The 17,068-nt window shown below is 44.2% G+C and overlaps 1 protein-coding gene across 9 annotated transcripts in view; it reads left to right on the top strand.

The window, feature by feature from the left end:
• The window catches only part of ZBBX (zinc finger B-box domain containing), a 50,246-nt gene extending 38,416 nt beyond the window's left edge, over nucleotides 1-11,830 (top strand). For 8 of the 9 annotated variants that reach the window (XM_048506788.1, XM_048506786.1, XM_048506789.1 and 5 more), the window contains 5 exons: nucleotides 1,793-1,955; nucleotides 3,594-3,746; nucleotides 6,514-6,750; nucleotides 7,546-7,681; nucleotides 9,628-11,830. In XM_048506788.1, the coding sequence (XP_048362745.1) occupies nucleotides 1,793-1,955; nucleotides 3,594-3,746; nucleotides 6,514-6,750; nucleotides 7,546-7,681; nucleotides 9,628-9,700 (762 nt within the window). In that variant the 3' untranslated portion in view covers nucleotides 9,701-11,830. The remainder of the gene's footprint in view (nucleotides 1-1,792; nucleotides 1,956-3,593; nucleotides 3,747-6,513; nucleotides 6,751-7,545; nucleotides 7,682-9,627) is intronic. The other variant, XM_048506793.1, reaches the window with a different exon arrangement.
• The last annotated feature ends 5,238 nt before the right edge of the window (nucleotides 11,831-17,068 follow it).

The following is a 17,068-nucleotide window of genomic DNA, read 5'->3' as shown; positions in this document are numbered from 1 at the left end:
ACTGGGAAGTATTGTCAAAGGCTTTCGTGGCCAGAATCAACTGGCTGTTGTGGGTTTTCCGGCCTGTGTGGCCATGGTTGGGTTGTTTTTGCTCCTAACCTTTCACCCACATCTGTGGCTGACGTCTTCAGAGGCATGCTGAAGGAAGAAGAAGAAGAAGAGTTTGAATTTATCTCCCCTTTCTCTCCAATAGGAGACTCAAAGGGGCTGACAATCTCCTTGCCCTTCCCCCCTCACAACAAACACCCTGTGAGGTAGGTGGGGCTGAGATAACTCCGAGAAGCTGTGACTTGCCCAAGGTCACCCAGCTGGCGTGTGTGGGAGTGTACAGGCTAATCTGAATTCCCCAGATAAGCCTCCACAGCTCAGGCGGCAGAGCGGGGAATCAAACCTGGTTCCTCCTGATTAGAATGCACCTGCTCTTAACCACTACGCCATTAGGAGCAAAAACTACCAGGCCACAGCCACACAGCCCAGAAAACCCACAACAGCTAGTCCACTGGGAAGCGTTGGAAACGCTGTCAGCCCCTAATGACGCTGAAGGGAAATGTTTCAATTTTGCTGTCTGATAAGGTCATTTTCAGAGTTATTCCTTGAAGTCTGATTAGTATTGAGAACATAAAAGATGATTTTCCTTTCCTTTTCCTTTTTGCTTCCCTTGCAAGGTAGACATGTTTCTTAACCTCAGAATAGTGGAGCCATTTCAGTTCTTGTGACCTTTTGAAAAATCTGTTATTCATTTTTATGCATCAAGGTAATCCTGAATAACTAAGGAAATCTCAGTATGTCTGCTGCACAAGAGGGACCAAGATGATATGTGTAGATATTTTTGACATTTTTCCCTTGTAGTCTTATGATATTTTACAGAACTCTTATATTGAGCTCATAGGCTGTGTGCAGACATTAACCTCATCTGTAGTTGGTTTCCCTTAACCATGGTAGAACCTTAGTTGAGTACTGGCTGCAATCCGGCATATAACAATTAGGCTCGAAGTGGGCTTTTGTCAGGTCTTGAGACTGAAGTCAATAAGTGGACTATGGATGCTGCATTAGAAGTCTTTATTGATAACAGCTAGTACCTGGCTTTCAGAAAGCTACTTCTGCCAGACTATGAAGATACAGTTGCCTTTATCCTCCTCAGAGTTCCCGCCATTAATCCCCCCTCCCTGTTTCCCATGGAACGTGAGAATAACACAGTGGAAAGAAAGATGATTGAGAGCTGAGCATCTCAAGACCAGCGCAGTGATAGTTCTCAGCCACCTGCCACCATCTCCCGCTGAGAAGGCACCAGGGTTGCTCCTAGTTAGCTACAGTTCAAAGGAAAAGAAAGGGAAAGATCCATTAACATACCAGAAGGTGAGGACAGCTTCCCCCTCCCCACAGCCAGGTGTGAGTCCTTGCACCTAAGCCCAGCTCTTTGGTGGCCGGAGAGGGCACATCCTGACAGTTTTTGAGTCATAAATTTGCATTAGTGATAGTTAAGTATTATGTGTACATTGAACAAAACTGTCCTTTCCTGCCTCTCTGTAAGGCAACAGGCAATTCAGACTGGTGGTTTCCCTGTTCACATCCTCTGGGGACAGAGCTTAAATCACCAAATCATATTTTGGTTTCATTGTTCATTTGAGATCTTGGACTAAGGTTAAGGCAGGAAACCGTGGTTAAACTTTATCGGCGCAGACCCATAAGAGGCTTTATCATTTTAAAACACAGCTTGCTGTGAAAATCCACACATCGTGGCTTCAAAACAGCCAGCAGTTTGACCTTTCCGATCCCTTTTGTGTCATCACAGTTGTTGCAACAGGTGGCCCTAAAAAAGAAGCCCGTTTGCACCCCATATCGAGGAATTGAAGGATTTTTTGCAATGAGTACAAACTCTCGGGAAGCCACGGCGGACTCGATTCCTTCACCTAGCATAGGCAGACAGACTCCAAGCACTGGCGTTTCATTTTCAGGTAGGATTACAAAACGAAATTGCATTGGTAAATGGCAGGATGTAAATAAAATAAAAAATTAAATAAAGTTCCCCGCTTACTGAGCACACGTGCCTGGTATCCTCCAGGTATAAAACAGTATCTTTATCTGTGTGTGCCAAGTCTAAGGTATAATTTGTGAGTGGATCAAACTTAAATGGGCATAACTGTGAGCAAACACACGCTGTTCTCATGTTTAACTTATGCGTGTTTGTAAAGGTTAATACAATGATTCAGGTCACCTGAAATTTTAATGGTTTTCTCTGAAGCTAAGCTGTGAGGTATGTATTAAGCTGTTTTGAACCACTAGCAGTAAAGCCCGTTGAATGAAGGCATAAAATGACTGCTAGAAAGCTTGGTGGGTTAAGGGCAGGGAGGGGGGTAACTCCTCCCACCTTTCCTCCCCACCTTGGCCCAGCCTTACCCAGTGGTATACCTGCCGAAAATGGCACCCAGTGCACATTCTAAAGTTGCTGTCCCAAAATTGTGCTTGGCGGGGGGAGCAGGAGAAGTGGGCAGGGGGGGACGGGGGACGGGGGACTGGCCTGGCGGCCGGGCCAGGCAAGAGGGCACCTTGCTGCCCTGCTTGCTCCTGGATTGGAGAGGAGGGTGGGTGGGGGGCTGATGGGGTTGTGAGGAATGTTTTGGGACCAATCCCTGTGCAGGACTGACTTTCACACACAGCTTGGCTGGAACTGAGTCCTGCGCACCGATTGGCTGGAAGTGAGTCTTCACCTTGCATTCTATACTTAGACAACTATGTATTAGGATTAGTGATCAGAAATCATTGTTTGAGTGACCAAGCTAACTTAGATTTCATGAAGGAAACTGACTATGTGCCCAATTGAAACATATTTGAATTTTTTTGTTGGTGTATGTGTGGGGGAGTTCTTTTCTTGGTGAACTTCTGCAATAAAAGTGTGGGTGGTGGGATCTGGCTTTTCTGGGTCACTCAGATTTGCAGTCTAGAACTAATTAGCAGGATTTACTACCATTTTCTCTGGCAAGAGATGGTGGCCCAGTTTAATACTTAGTATCCTGTTATTCCAGTCCTGGCATAGTTCTCGGGGTTAATTCACTTCCTCTTCTGTGTCCATTTGTGATCTCCTAGCCTCACTGACCCTGCAGTCTTGGGAACACTTTCCTGTGACTAAGCCCCATTGAGTAGCCTTCGGTCGGATTCCAAATAGACCTTTTTGGGATGACCCTATGCAGCTGCTGTCTTGAAGCACGCTCTCGATCCCTCATGTTGATACAAATGGCATGTAGAAAGACACGGTGGGAAGGCAGCATAGCATCATTTTTACATGCTAACAGTAGGCGTATGGTGATGCTCTGGGATAAAAGGAAAAAGGAGTAGGTTACAGATACAAATGCATAATCTGTATGAATGCCTTCTAAGTCAGGGGCTTGTTACTGGAATCCATAAACACATTGTCTGGAACAGGGGTCTGCAACCTGCGGCTCTCCAGATGTTCATGGACTACAATTCCCATTAGCTGATGGGAATTGTAGTCCATGAACATCTGGAGAGCTGCAGGTTGCAGACCCCTGGTCTGGAAGTTCCCAGTTCTCAGAAGTTCCCAGTTCTCATAATTGCATCTGTCTTTCCACCTTTAGCGTCTGACCAATGGATCAGGGACTTTAGCTTTAGTGAGTGTGCTGATGAAGCAGTAGTGCAAGGTATTTTGAACCTGGAGCTTGGCAGACCATCAAGTAGAGTTGGACGGCAGAGCCCGAGTACCAGAGCTGCCCTTTCAGTCTCAGCCCGCGGTAAGCACATTGCTAAAACAGCACCGTTGTATTGCAGTTGGACACTAGACCCCGGCTTGTTAAGTTTTGTTTTATTTTTATGGCGAGATCTGTTTGCTGTACCAGGTCTCTTCCCAGTTCATGAACTAAAAACCTGGAAAATGAAAATGAAGCTGTCGTGTGTATCATAGGATATCGAAGAGATAGAAAAAGTTCAGAGAAGGGCAACGAGGATGATTGAAGGATTGGAGCACCTTCCTTATGAGGAGAGGCTGCAGCATTTGGGACTCTTTAGTTTGGAGAGGAGACGTCTGAGGGGGATATGATTGAAGTCTATAAAATTATGCATGGGGTAGAAAATGTTGGCAGAGAGAAATTTTTCTCTCTTTCTCACAATACTAGAACCAGGGGGCATACATTGAAAATGCTGGGGGAAAGAATTAGGACTAATAAAAGGAAACACTTCTTCACGCAACGTGTGATTGGTGTTTGGAATATGCTGCCACAGGAGGTGGTGATGGCCACTAACCTGGATGGCTTTAAAAGGGACTTGGGCAGATTTATGGAGGAGAAGTCTCTCTGTGGCTACCGATCTTGATCCTCTTTGATCTGAGATTGCAAATGCCTTAGCAGACCAGGTGCTCAGGAGCAGCAGCAGCAGCAGAAGGCCATTGCTTCCCCATCCTGCATGTGAGCTCCCAAAGGCACTTGGTGGGCCACTGCAAGTAGCAGAGTGCTGGACTAGATGGACTCTGGTCTGATCCAGCTGGCGTGTTCTTATGTTCTTATGTGCCACCCAGCAGTGACTGGCCTATGGAGACCCCGTAGGCAGTGGTGGAATTCAAATAATTTAACAACCGGTTCCGGTGGTGGGATTTAATAATTGAACAATTGGTTGTATACAAGAGAACAACCAGTTCTGCCGAAGTGGTGCGAACTTGCTGAATCCCACCGCTGTGCGTAGGGTTTTTAGAGCAAATGGTTTGCCACTGCCTGTCTCAGCATGCACTGAGAGAGTTCTAAGAGAACTGGGGCTGGATCAAAGTCACCCGGTAGGCTTCATATGGGCAGTCTACAGCAGTCAGTTCTGGGGAGGTCTCATAGTGCTTTCCTGTTGGATTTCAGTCCAGATGAACAAGCCACACTGACCAGTATCTTGGTGGCGTGAGTGGTGGCTTTCTGGACTTAAGCAAGCTAGAGCGGTTCAAGGGCCTGCTGCATCATTTCCCCCTCCAGTCTCTTCTGTAATGGAAGACGGCTTTGTCTGAAGCATTTATATCTGCATATCTTGTGTACTTTGTGCAGTGTGCATAGGCCTGGTGTAGATTATTCAGCAAGGACTCAATTTTTTTCTCTCCTTCACGGATCAGCTTAAGCAGATTGCCTCTGGGCTATTTAGTCTTCCTCAGGGAAGGAAAGGGATATTCATTACAGTATGCCTTAAAGCAGTTCATGAATTGATTGAATATCTTTTAACAACAATTACTTTATTAATATCCTGGCTGACGCAGGAAAAAACTGGTATGTGTTGAACAGCAAATCCTGATTTGCCAGTGATTGTAGACCTATTGTCGCTCAACTTTGAGTGTACAGACACAACACCCCTGCTTTTTGAACACTTATTGTTTCACGTTTGCACTTCTAGATGTTTGTGCTCAATCAAAAATTATGCATGGGGTAGAAAATGTTGACAGAGAGAAATTTTTCTCTCTTTCTCACAATACTAGAGCCAGGGGGCATACATTGAAAATGCTGGGGGGAAGAATTAGGACTAATAAAAGGAAACACTTCTTCACGCAACGTGTGATTGGTGTTTGGAATATGCTGCCTCAGGAGGTGGGGATGGCTACTAACCTGGATAGCTTTAAAAGGGGCTTGGACAGATTTATGGAGGAGAAGTCGATCTATGGCTACCAATCTTGATCCTCCTTGATCTGAGATTGCAAATGCCTTAGCAGACCAGGTGCTCAGGAGCAGCAGCAGCAGCAGAAGGCCATTGCTTTCACATCCTGCATGTGATCTCCCAAAGGCACCTGGTGGGCCACTGTGAGTAGCAGAGTGCTGGACTAGATGGACTCTGGTCTGATCCAGCAGGCTAGTTCTTATGTTCTTATGTTCTTAAAAAATATTTAAGGAATTTCATATCTTTCCTTTCTGCATGTGGCCTGCAAGGCAGCTCAGAAATAAAAATCAAGTACAATTTCATAATTAACGAAACTAGAGTAATGGCATCAGAGCAATAGAAATAAATCCCATCTGATCAGCTTTAAATGCCATTAAAAAACTTCAGGGGGATAGAACACTTTTTACTCAGTGGCTCAAAGCATTCTCAAAAGTGAGTGTCGAGTGAATTCATTGGGAAGGGACTGTGCAGTGAGGGCACCAAAACAGAGAAGGCCCTGCCCCCGATAGCCGTCACCCAATGTGACCCTGACGGGGGGGGCACATCCTTAGTGTTTTTAACGACATGTCTTTCTTTTTTCTAAAGGAAATCATTAAAAGTGTAATCCTAAGTAGCGGTAGACCTTTCAGTGGCCTTGAAGGGATGTATTTCTGTTTAAGAGTGCACTGTGAGTCACTTTATCTAGATGACTTGGGGGACAGGCTGCAGGTATGGATTAAAGGTGTTTCCAGGTATGGAAGGACACTGGTAAGCGTGCCAAAAGCACTCTGGCAACCACAGTTTATTTTTGAAGGTAAAAAAGGAACCAAGGAGGAGGTTTCTTGATGGCTGGGGTTTTGTTCTGGGTCCTTCCCCACAAATTCTTCTTTGGTGTGTATATTTCAGAAAAGGCCGTTCCGAGGCCTTTTTCAGGAGGCAAGCCCTGCCACAGAACTGCTGCTGAGGACAGCCCTCGCCCTTCGGCAGCCTTTCGCTCACCTGCAGCGCCTTTATCTCGAGCGGCTTCTGAAATTTCAGAAATTGAAGGCGTCGACGTCACTGAGCGTGACGATCCTTGCTTGGAAGACAGCATCGACCGACAAGCTTTGGCAGATTTAGAAAGCGAGTTGCGAACAAATACAGGTATTTGCGCCCTATCGACATGCACCCATTCTGGAAGACGTCTTTTCAGTGATTTGATTCTCTGCGTGTTCGCACGCTGAGCTTAACCTTTTCAGATCCTGTATTTCTTAAGTAGTTAGTAGTCCAGAATATTAGAATAGAGGGAACACCAGCCCTGTAATTCTGTTCCCTCGACATGCGGTCGCTGAAAGATCGGGGGCATAAGAGCTGCAGGTCCAGCTGTGGCATTTCTCTGCAGTCTCCCTTCTTCTTTCTCCATTGGACCTCAGGGAAGGCAAAGACTCCTCTGATTAGGTAATTGTTCTGCCCCAGCACAGCTTTTTCCTTTGTCTGCATCTCCACAAAGGAGATAAGAGAATTGGGGGAAGCTGTTTGGGGTGGGCAAATAACACACCCATTACAATCTGCATGCCGCCTGGGAGAATTCTAGGCTCCAGGGGAGCGAGGCCATCCTCATGAAGGCACGCTGTACACAAGGCTGCTAAATATGGTATATCCCCCCCCACCCCCCTGTATTGCTTCTGGCACTTCAATTTAGCAGTAAAGCGCTGAACCAGCTCCCAAGGGAGGATGCTTAATAGAAGCAGTTATATAGTAAGGGCTTATGCTACGTCGCAGGATTTCCAGAACTGTTTCAACTTGGGGAATGTTTTCCTCTCGCTGGCGTACAAGATGTCCCACTTTATTAAAAAAGCAAAGAACAGTAGTGCCTGGCTCTGTGTCCTGCTGTATGAGAATTGTAGACGTCTCAGGGTTTCCATTGCCTGTTGGTAAAAAATGTATGTAAAATTTCAGCTCTTCAGGGAAAACTCGGCGGCACCTTGTCGGATTCCCCTGCTTTCAACAGACGTTCAAAGGTGACAAGTCACAATCGTGCAGCCGTTCCTAATATCCATGAAATGAAAGACTACCATAAAAGTGATACTGGAAGGTAAGGTAAACTGGCCATTTGCACTTTAAAAAGAACCCGGCACGCCAGTTTTGACATCAGACTGCTTGTATATCAAATGCCTGGTGTTCCACGGCCGAAATGTCTCTGCTTTACAGCAGATTTCAGTGGTTGCCAGAGGAATGGTGCTCACACGGAGGCTTATTTGTCTTAATTATTTGCTAATGTAATATAGTTTCCTAATTGTCATCTCACCTTCCCTTCATTTATGTATATTAAATTATACAAGCTTTGAAATCACCTCTCTGAAAACAATTCTCTCGTCTTTTCAGGAGCGCTTTGTGCAGCATCCTTTCTTCTCCTGCTTCATGAAAGCCGGCTGTTGCTTTCCAGGGTTGCATCAGAGGCTTTTTTCAGAGCCCGACCCTGTGCCCCCAAAGTGTGGGGCCATCTCCCCACCATGAAGGCAAATATAAAAAGTGTCAATAACAATGTCCCCAGGCTTTCAAAATGCCCGTTTTTCTTATTTCACTTACTTCACATTTGGAACCCTTGGTTGCCTGGGGCTAACTCGATTTTATTTGCCCTGATTTTCTGTGATTTATTAGTGCTGTTAATCCTACAATTAAGGCAGTACATAACAGGCTGAAAATTCACCAGTCTCCTCCTGACTTGGTTCCAAACAGAGACTTACAACCAGGACTGAACCTTCTGACCAGAGGCAGAGATGCTTAGCAAATTGGAATTCCCCACTCGATTTTCTTCAAACTATCTTTGCATTGATCTCTGGGCATGGGCTGTATCTTGTCTATGGTTCTGGAGGGTCTTCCCCTCAATATAATGACAATTAGCTTCTCTTATATCTCTAGGACTTTTGGTGTGTGTTTGTGTGTATGAGGGGACTTGAACCAGTCAGGAGAACATGTTTTGCATGAGAAGTTAGGAAACTGGAGATACCAGCAAGGAGACACCTAGAGCCCACTCATCTTTGTACCCTTGCCATGAATATTACTCAGTTACGGGATACCTGAGACTTCTAGGTGTGCAGTCCTCCTACTCTGGCTTGCCCCATCATCTTTGCTGTCAAGGACTGTAAGGGTTCAGGAAGCAGATAGGGTCTAGTCAGTGGGTTCCTGGTTCTCCATCTGCTGTTGCATGATGGGTTTGCATATTCCAGGGGTCTGCAACCTGTGGCTCTCCAAATGTTCATGGACTACAATTCCCATCAGCCCCTGCCAGCATGGCCAATTGGGATTTGTAGTCCATGAACATCTGGAGAGCCACAGGTTGCAGACCCCTGGCATATTCCTTCTGGGTACTTAAGTTGCTTAGAATCTCTGGTGTGGCTTGGACTATTGGGGGTGGGCATCCTCCTCCTTCAATGAAGTTCCGTCCCATTTAACAATGGCAAGATCTTAACACCCACTGAACTTCATGGTGATTTTTAACTCAGTTCTCCCAGATACTCCCAGACACTCTAACCTCTACAGCTCACTGGCTTTTCTGTGAGCAGATCTTCTTTGAACAGTATGGCACCTTTAGGATGGAACCCTTTAAAATTAAGTGAGAAATGCTTTGTTCCATCAGTAAAGATGTAGGTCTGCACAATAAAAAAATTGTCGTGGTGGTTAAGCAGGGATTAATTTCTGTTGTACTTGGATGAACTGTTTGTTTTTACATGATCAGTGAATCAGAAGTATAATTACAGGGATGTAGTTGCTTGCTATTATTAGTCATGTATGTAACTGTTGTATGTGTTTATTTTTGTGTATTTGCTCAGTATTTGGTTAAAAGTCCACAGGAATTGGGACTTTTTGCCTGAAAAACAATTTATGGGTAACTATCCCATGATGATCCCAGCCCACAAAAAGTTGCAGTATTTACTTAGGTTTTCTGGCTGTCACACAATTTATTGTGTATCTGTATCACAACCTTGCTTGTGGTTGGGTTTTTGGAGAAAAGTGATCTATTTTGATTTTTTTTTTTAGTGTATATGATGGTCATACAGATGATGAAGAAGACCTTTGGCAGGACAAGCAGCAGGTGATGGAGCTACATTGAACGCATCGGACTCTGCCCTGCCCATGTCTTTTCTTTTCATTCTATAAAATTGTCATGTCGAAATGCCGGTCATGATGAGTCTGGTGGATTAAGTTGAGCCCATGCCCAATCAAATCTACTTGGAACAAATAAAATACGTGTTACAAACAAACACTTGCTTTTTCTATTTCTGTTCTCCTTATGACATTACTTTATAAAAAGACAATTTTATTTTTCCCCAGGGTTAACACAAAAAGAGCCAAGGAGCAAAAGTGGTGAACTGGAGACAAAACTTTGCTCGCTACCTGAATTCCATCCTGACAAAAGTTGGTTTCATGTACCCGGCTCAAGGGTTGGCTCAGCTTTCTAGCCTTTCAGGGTTGGTAGAATGAGTACCCAGCTTGCTGAGGGTAAAGTGTAGACCACTGGAGAAGGCTGTGGCAAACCATCCTGTAAACATAGTCTGTCTAGTAAATGTGGTGATGCGATGTCACCCCATGGGTCACCTTTACTTTATTTACGGTTAGCATGCCCTGACGTGGATGACCCATCTTGCCTGATCTTGGAAGCTTAGTAGGGTCAGCTCTGATCAGTATTTGGATCAGAGACCACCAGTCCAGGGTTGTCACATTGAGGCAAGCAGTGACAAACCACCTCTGAATGTCTCTTGCCTTGAAAAACCTATGGGGGGGGTCACCATAAATCTGCTGCAACTTGACAGCCCTTTCCACCACCAGGGTTAGTTTCTTGGTCAAATCTTACTGCATGTTCCATGAAGCCACCAGTATATTTTGTAGCTTGCCTTTTTTATTTCATTCTGGTATCATTTGTTAGCAAGGGCAGGCGTTAAGGGGCTGCTCGCCCTTCTAACCTTGCAGCCACAAATAGGAACAAACTTAACAACATGACAGACTGGGAAGATTAGAGTCCAGGAGAACTTAAAGGCCAGCAAGATTTCCTTTGTAAGCTTCAAGAGTCAAAACTCCCCTCTTCAAGTTCCTATAATTAAAACAAAAATTTAAACATAGAAATTCAGCAGTATATGAACAGTTAAACAAAGAATAAGAACAGAGAACAAACTTAACTGAGTTACAGTTCTAAATTTAAAAAGGGCCAACAGAGTTATACAAAAAGATGTTCTATAAAGGCATAAATTTTCAGTCACGTTATTTTTTTAATAATATTTTTCCTCCACGAACACAAACATCACAATACTAATACCTGCACATTAAAATAATTATCTGTATACGTACTACAGTTCCACTGTATACATTTTGTTTCATTGTTTCTTTAATACTTAACGAATAATGAGAAGTACAATTTCCATTTATCTTGGACTTTTTCAGGTCTTTTATTGACCAAGCTTGTTAATTTTGCCTTTGTTACATTCTCCCTTGATTTATGTTCCCAATTCTCTACACTAGGGTGTTCTTCCATCTTCCAGTTTGTTGCAAAAACTACTCTAGTTGTAGTCGTCAAATACTGAAATATTTCTTCAGAGTTTTTTTTGAAATGTTTTTCTTCAAGTTCCTGACAAAGATATATGATGAAGAGAGCTTTGACTCTCGAACGTGTATAACTACCCTGAGATAAATGCTTATATTCTGAAAACCTTGTTGATCTGTAAGGTTCCGCTGGACATGAATCTTGCTTGTTTACTACAAACCAACAATGGTATCCACCCGAAACTGTTAACATGACAAAGATTCTGTAATTTGCCTTTTGCAGTAATTGCGGGTGTTTTTGAACAGGAACATAAACACAGCCATCAGATGGAGTCACAAATTGTCTGTTTTAGACTATCCATGACTCCATCTTGCTTGCCACTGAAAACCTAGTATTCCCTCTGACTGTGCATGTTATATGTTCTATCTATACGGTTCCTGTGAGGGATTGAAAAATTGCTGCAGATGAGCAAAGAATTAGCCGGGGGAGGGGGGGGTGTCAGTTTTTGTAGTTGCTGTTACTTTGATTTATTTATATATTTTTTAAAAAATGTTAACATGCTAACTGTAGGCTGACGGTATTCTGGGATAAAAGCTGAAAGGAGGTCTCATTTTCTCGCTCTTTCAGAAACTTCGGTTACCATTGTTAAAGTTACAATAATTAATTATGTATATTTTTAAAAAATAAATGGTTGTTTTTACAGTGTTTTTTGTGAATTATTTTTTGTAGTGAGCTTAAGTTAAAAACCAGTGTTATCTTTCTGTTGTGTAGTGAAGCATAGATTCTATTGTCCTTCCATCATTTGGCAATACTGACCAAGTTTATGGGGGAAATGGTCCAGTCTCAAGTTCTTGTCATGCCTAAGTACAACGTCCAGATGTAGTGATGCACTGGAATGCATTTGTAGGCACCGTCTATCTAGGCAAGCTTTGCGGCTGTAAAGCTTTCTTGTTTGGGAGACAGAAACCTTGGAGAACGAGCGGCAAGTTCTAGCCATGTTTTATGATCGAGCCGTAGGTGTAGCTCAGAGGATGTATGTTACCTTGGCTGTTAGACGACTCAGCTCTTGCTGGATGGTGCTCAGCAAACTCTGCTCTCAGCCTTGGCAGCAGGAATTGTTTAAAAGTTGCTTGTGAATGCATAAATAGAAATCTCTCCAAATGAGAAGCTAGTTTAGAGAATCATTGGGTAAAACATCTGAGCAATTGTGAGGCCTATCAAAGGATATTTAGTAAGACTTGCAAAAGTGTCAGGGGGGCAGTGTGTGTCCCCTGTGATTAGCCTGATCTTGTCAGAGCTTGGAAGCTACCAAAATCAAAAATTATAAACATTCTGCGCTTTCCCATCTGGTACATTTGCCCTCCCCACTTTTCCCCACTCAAAAAGTAAAGAACAAAAACAGTGCATTGAGTTATACTTAGGCCTAGATTATTATTATTGTTATTATTATTATTATTATTATTATTATTATTATTATTATTATTATTATTATTATTATTATTATTATTATTATTTTAATTAATTAATTAATTATATTTATAAACCGCCCTCCCCCGGACACATTAATTTGTGCACCACTGATAAATGAATTGATTTTAGAATTAATTTGTGTGATTTGTATTTGATATCGTAATTTTAATCCAGGTTATAAAACACCCTGAGCCCAAACTTGGCTGGTAATTGGTCAGGGTGTAAATGTAATAAAATAGATAAATAACAAGGTTGGCTGCACTTGGTACTTGAATGGTAGATCACCAAAGAAGTCTGGAGATGTTATGGAGAGGAAGACACTGGCAAACCACCTCTGCTTACCTCTTGCCATGAAACCTGAATTGTAGCCAATGCAATTCATCCGCCACCTACCCAAATTGTCACCTTTTTTCTTCGGGAGCTTTTATTCTTTTGCACAGTGGTTAACACTCATGGAGTGTGTTTTGAAAGCAGTGTTTTTGCACCATGGGGGGGGGGTGAGCACGGCGGTGCTGCGCTGCAGCAGCAGTGCAAACAGCGCCCCAGGGACAGTGTTTTTACTGTCCCTAGGGCGCTGTTTTTGGGCCATGCAGAAACGGCCACACACACAGAGAGAGAGAGAGACCACATTGTTAGGAACATGTCCCTAAGAAAACTTTCCAGAACTTGTTCACTGCAATTTGTACATCTTTTTTTTTTCCATTAAGTGCACTGAAAATACTCTTTTTACATTGTCATAGCTTACGAAAATATTTATCTGGAAAGACCATGCATTAGATGGCAACTTTCATATCCATCAAAACTAATCTCCGTGCAGGTAATTCACATTGCAATACATGGCTACTGCATGCACTTTTTTATCGACAAAGAAAACTTTTTTTCCCTTTAACCCTACAGAGATCCAAGAGGCTAGGGGCTTTTGAACTCAGTAGGGGATGGTGTGTGTGGCTTTGTTTAGCAGTGTTGAACAAAAAATGACTGTGCCATGAAGCCGCTCTTCCTAAGGCTGCAGTTTAATCTCTTCTTTCCTCTCCAGGGAAGACAAAATACCACTCTTCATGCCGTTCACTTAGAACCAAGGCTACAGACACATCTCCAACTCTGCAGTACTCTGGCTGTTCTCGGGAAGCAGAGATTTAAAGTTTTTTTTTCAATGTACATATATACCTTGATCATTTAGGGAAAGGAGTGAAATATGGGAACTGAAAGCTATGGCAAATTGAACACACTTGGTGCCCTGTATGAAATGCAAACATAAAAAGATAAATGAATGTTTTAATACATTCATTGCTTTTTTGGTAATAAAACTAAGTAATTAAAGATTCCAGGATCTGGACCAAAATTTAAATAAAGTGATTTTGGAAGCATCTCTGTGTGTCCCATTAGGCTTTTACACATGTGTAGTCTACACTAGCCAGCATGGTGTAGTGCAGCAGCAGCAAGCCTTTATTGGCATAGAACATGGTGTAGAGGTTAAGAGCAGGTGGATTCTAATCTGGAGAACTGGGTTTGATTCTCCACTCCTCCGCCTGAGTGGCAGAGGCTTATCTGGTGAGCCAGATGTGTTTCCGCATTCCTACATTCCTGCTGGGTGACCTTGGGCTAGTCATGTTTCCTCTCCGGGGTCAGGGCAGGCATAGGCAGGATCTGAATTTTGGGAACTACCACCACCCTTCTATGGGATTGTTGACCAGTTGGGTTAGCTACTGCCTGCTGCACAGCCCAGGCCTGCAACTTCTCCATTGCCTGCTGCACTACTGTTGCTCGTATTTCCGCCGTTCCTCTTCCCAGGGGTCTACTGCAGCCAACGTGTTGCCGTCCGATCCACGATCTCTGCCATCTTCACCACCACCTCCAGTGGCCAAAGCTTCAGATCCTTGCTCACCAGTGGCTGAGAAAACCGCCCGGTCCCTCCAGTGTTGGGCATGCCGACGCTCTCACTGAGCCCGATCCTCGTTCAAGCGAATCCATTCTGCCCAGTAGGATTGTGGGTGTGCGCCCAACTCCTCTGGGCCCCACCAGCGCGGAGGCCAGCTGATCCCTCCAGGATTTGATGGATACAATTTGTAATCCACCAATTGTTTGTAATCCACAGGTTGTTGGCTTGGTTGATAGTACCAGTCCGCTGGCACCTCCTGGTTACCAACTGTCCAGTGCACAGATCTGTAATCCTCCTGTTGGCGCCCAAAGCTCAGTCCTTCTCTGCACCTAAAAGGAGATGAATGGGCAGACGGCCCCACATTGAATCCAAAGGCACTTCGGCGGGGTGCAGACTGTTCTGTCAGAGGAGCAGCTGAAGCAGATCCAGACTTCAAAGCTTCCTCCTCTCCATCCAGCATTTCAGAGATCCTTTGTTCCATAATCTCGTTAGGAACGTTGGGCAAGGATCCCCCTATTAGTCCTTGAACAAAAGCTAGCACCACCCATAAAACACGCACAACTTCAGTAGGTGGAGGGTACATGAAGTGTGGCGCAGATCGAGAACAGTCTTAATGTCAGGACTCCCCTGCATTAGACAATGAACCAGTCAAACTTCAAAAGTTTCAGAGTTGATTGCAAGTGACAAGAAAGCAACAGAAGACTGTTCTGAAGCTCAAGCTCTCAGACCAGTATTTTTTTTAAATTTATTATTAGTTTTATATACTGCCCTCCCCTTGAGGGCTCAGGGCGGTTCACAACAGGTTAAAACAAACATTGAAAGTACTATTCTATGTTTCATTCCCCCCCACCCTACCCCACATGTGAAACACACAAGACAACAGTTCCCCAGTAACATCTTCAGACATAAGAACATAAGAACTAGCCTGCTGGATCAGACCAGAGTCCATCTAGTCCAGCATTCTGCTACTCGCAGTGGCCCATGCAGGATGTGAAAGCAATGGCCTTCTGCTGCTGCTGCTCCTGAGCACCTGGTCTCCTAAGGCATTTGCAATCTCAGATCAAGGAGGATCAAGATTGGTAGACACTCAAGGTTACTTGATAAGCCAGCTGTGGAAAAAAGGCAGAGTAGCAAAAGCAGAGCATAGTTGAAAGGCACAGTTCTCCTGACAGCCCAGCCCCCCTTAACTGCCATCCTGACACCATCCCAGTGAGTTCAGTATTTTGTACCCATTAGGTGCTGTTAAATTATAGGCCCCTACCACAGTCAGCCACACTTCAGCACAACTTAACATCATGGTTTTGTTTTCATTATTACTTCAAGTTAATTCATAGGCTAGAGTTAATGCCGTTGAGAAGCCCAGCAAAAGTTCACTAAATTGGGATAGTTCTGTAATGAGAACTGCAAGGAGATCATGAATCGCTTTCATGTTTTGTGGATACGAATGCAAACCCTAATCTTCACATTTGTGTAGATTGTCCAGATCATCTGAGGTTCGCTACCAAGTTTAACTCTCCTTTGTTATTATAATTGTTCTCATTTTCCTGTCAGCAGTGCCCAGCTTCATTTAAACGTGTCATTAAAATATTAGTCTCTGATGACAGACCATGTCTGACGTGCAGCTCATGGTGATAAGTGTTTACCACCTTTGCAGTTAAAAAAAGAGACTTTTTAATGAGTACAATTAGAACATTCACTGCGTATCACTGAGCACAAAGAAAACTTTTACGTAAATTGTGGAATGGATACGGTAACACCGGTTCCCTTTTCTTGCCGTCATTAACCTTTCTCGGCTTGCTTCCTTCAGCTCTGCTGGGCGTATTTTTCAACGTTAATAATAGTTGTTTATACAAAGATTTCTTCAGATACCTTTTGCCTTTATTTCCACATTCGTAAAATAGTTTTTTGAGGTCTTGCGAATGTGAGTTGTTAATTTTTTAAAACACGGAGGGAAAAAACCCTGCACCTCTCCTTTCTATCGGGCCTTCAACCATAAGGCCCTTTCCCCACTTACCTTAAGCCCCGCGCTACGCTCCGCAAGTAGCGTGGAGTCCCACTGCACTCCCCACGTCAGGGGCGGCAACAGGGCAGCCGCCCCGACGCTGCCGCTCTTGCGCCCGCTCAGCGTGCGGCATCCCTGGCGCTGGCAAAAACGGCGCCTTTGGCGTGGGGACCCCTGTACGCGCACCAGGGATGCCGTGCGCTCAGAGCAGCGCGCAGCACGGCGGCAGCAGGAGAAGTGGGGAAAGGCCAGAAATCACCTCTGTGGCTCATTTTGAATATTTATCAATGGGGTCTTAACTGTGTATCAACACCAGGACCATTAGATGGCGTTGTGCAAGGAACTTCATTGAGTGGGATCCTAAAGCTCAGATGTTGCCCTTAGGGGAGCACAGTTGTTTGATGTTTTGTGCTTGAGCTTCACTTACCTTGCAACATCACCTTGCAAGTAAATCGCAGTGGTAAGATTTAAACTGGACTCATCCGCCCCATCTCTTTATAGACTGTGATGCATTAGCTGACACGGAGTAGTAGTGACGATCGTGCCACCGAAAGCGTAAAGCACTTCTTCCTCCCCACCCCCCCACCCCCCC

This window comes from Sphaerodactylus townsendi, linkage group LG08 (genome assembly GCF_021028975.2).
Source record: "Sphaerodactylus townsendi isolate TG3544 linkage group LG08, MPM_Stown_v2.3, whole genome shotgun sequence".
Classification (NCBI taxonomy): domain Eukaryota; kingdom Metazoa; phylum Chordata; class Lepidosauria; order Squamata; family Sphaerodactylidae; genus Sphaerodactylus; species Sphaerodactylus townsendi.
The sequence above is the reverse complement of the archived record's forward strand: the minus strand, read 5'-3'. Positions and strand labels throughout refer to the sequence as shown.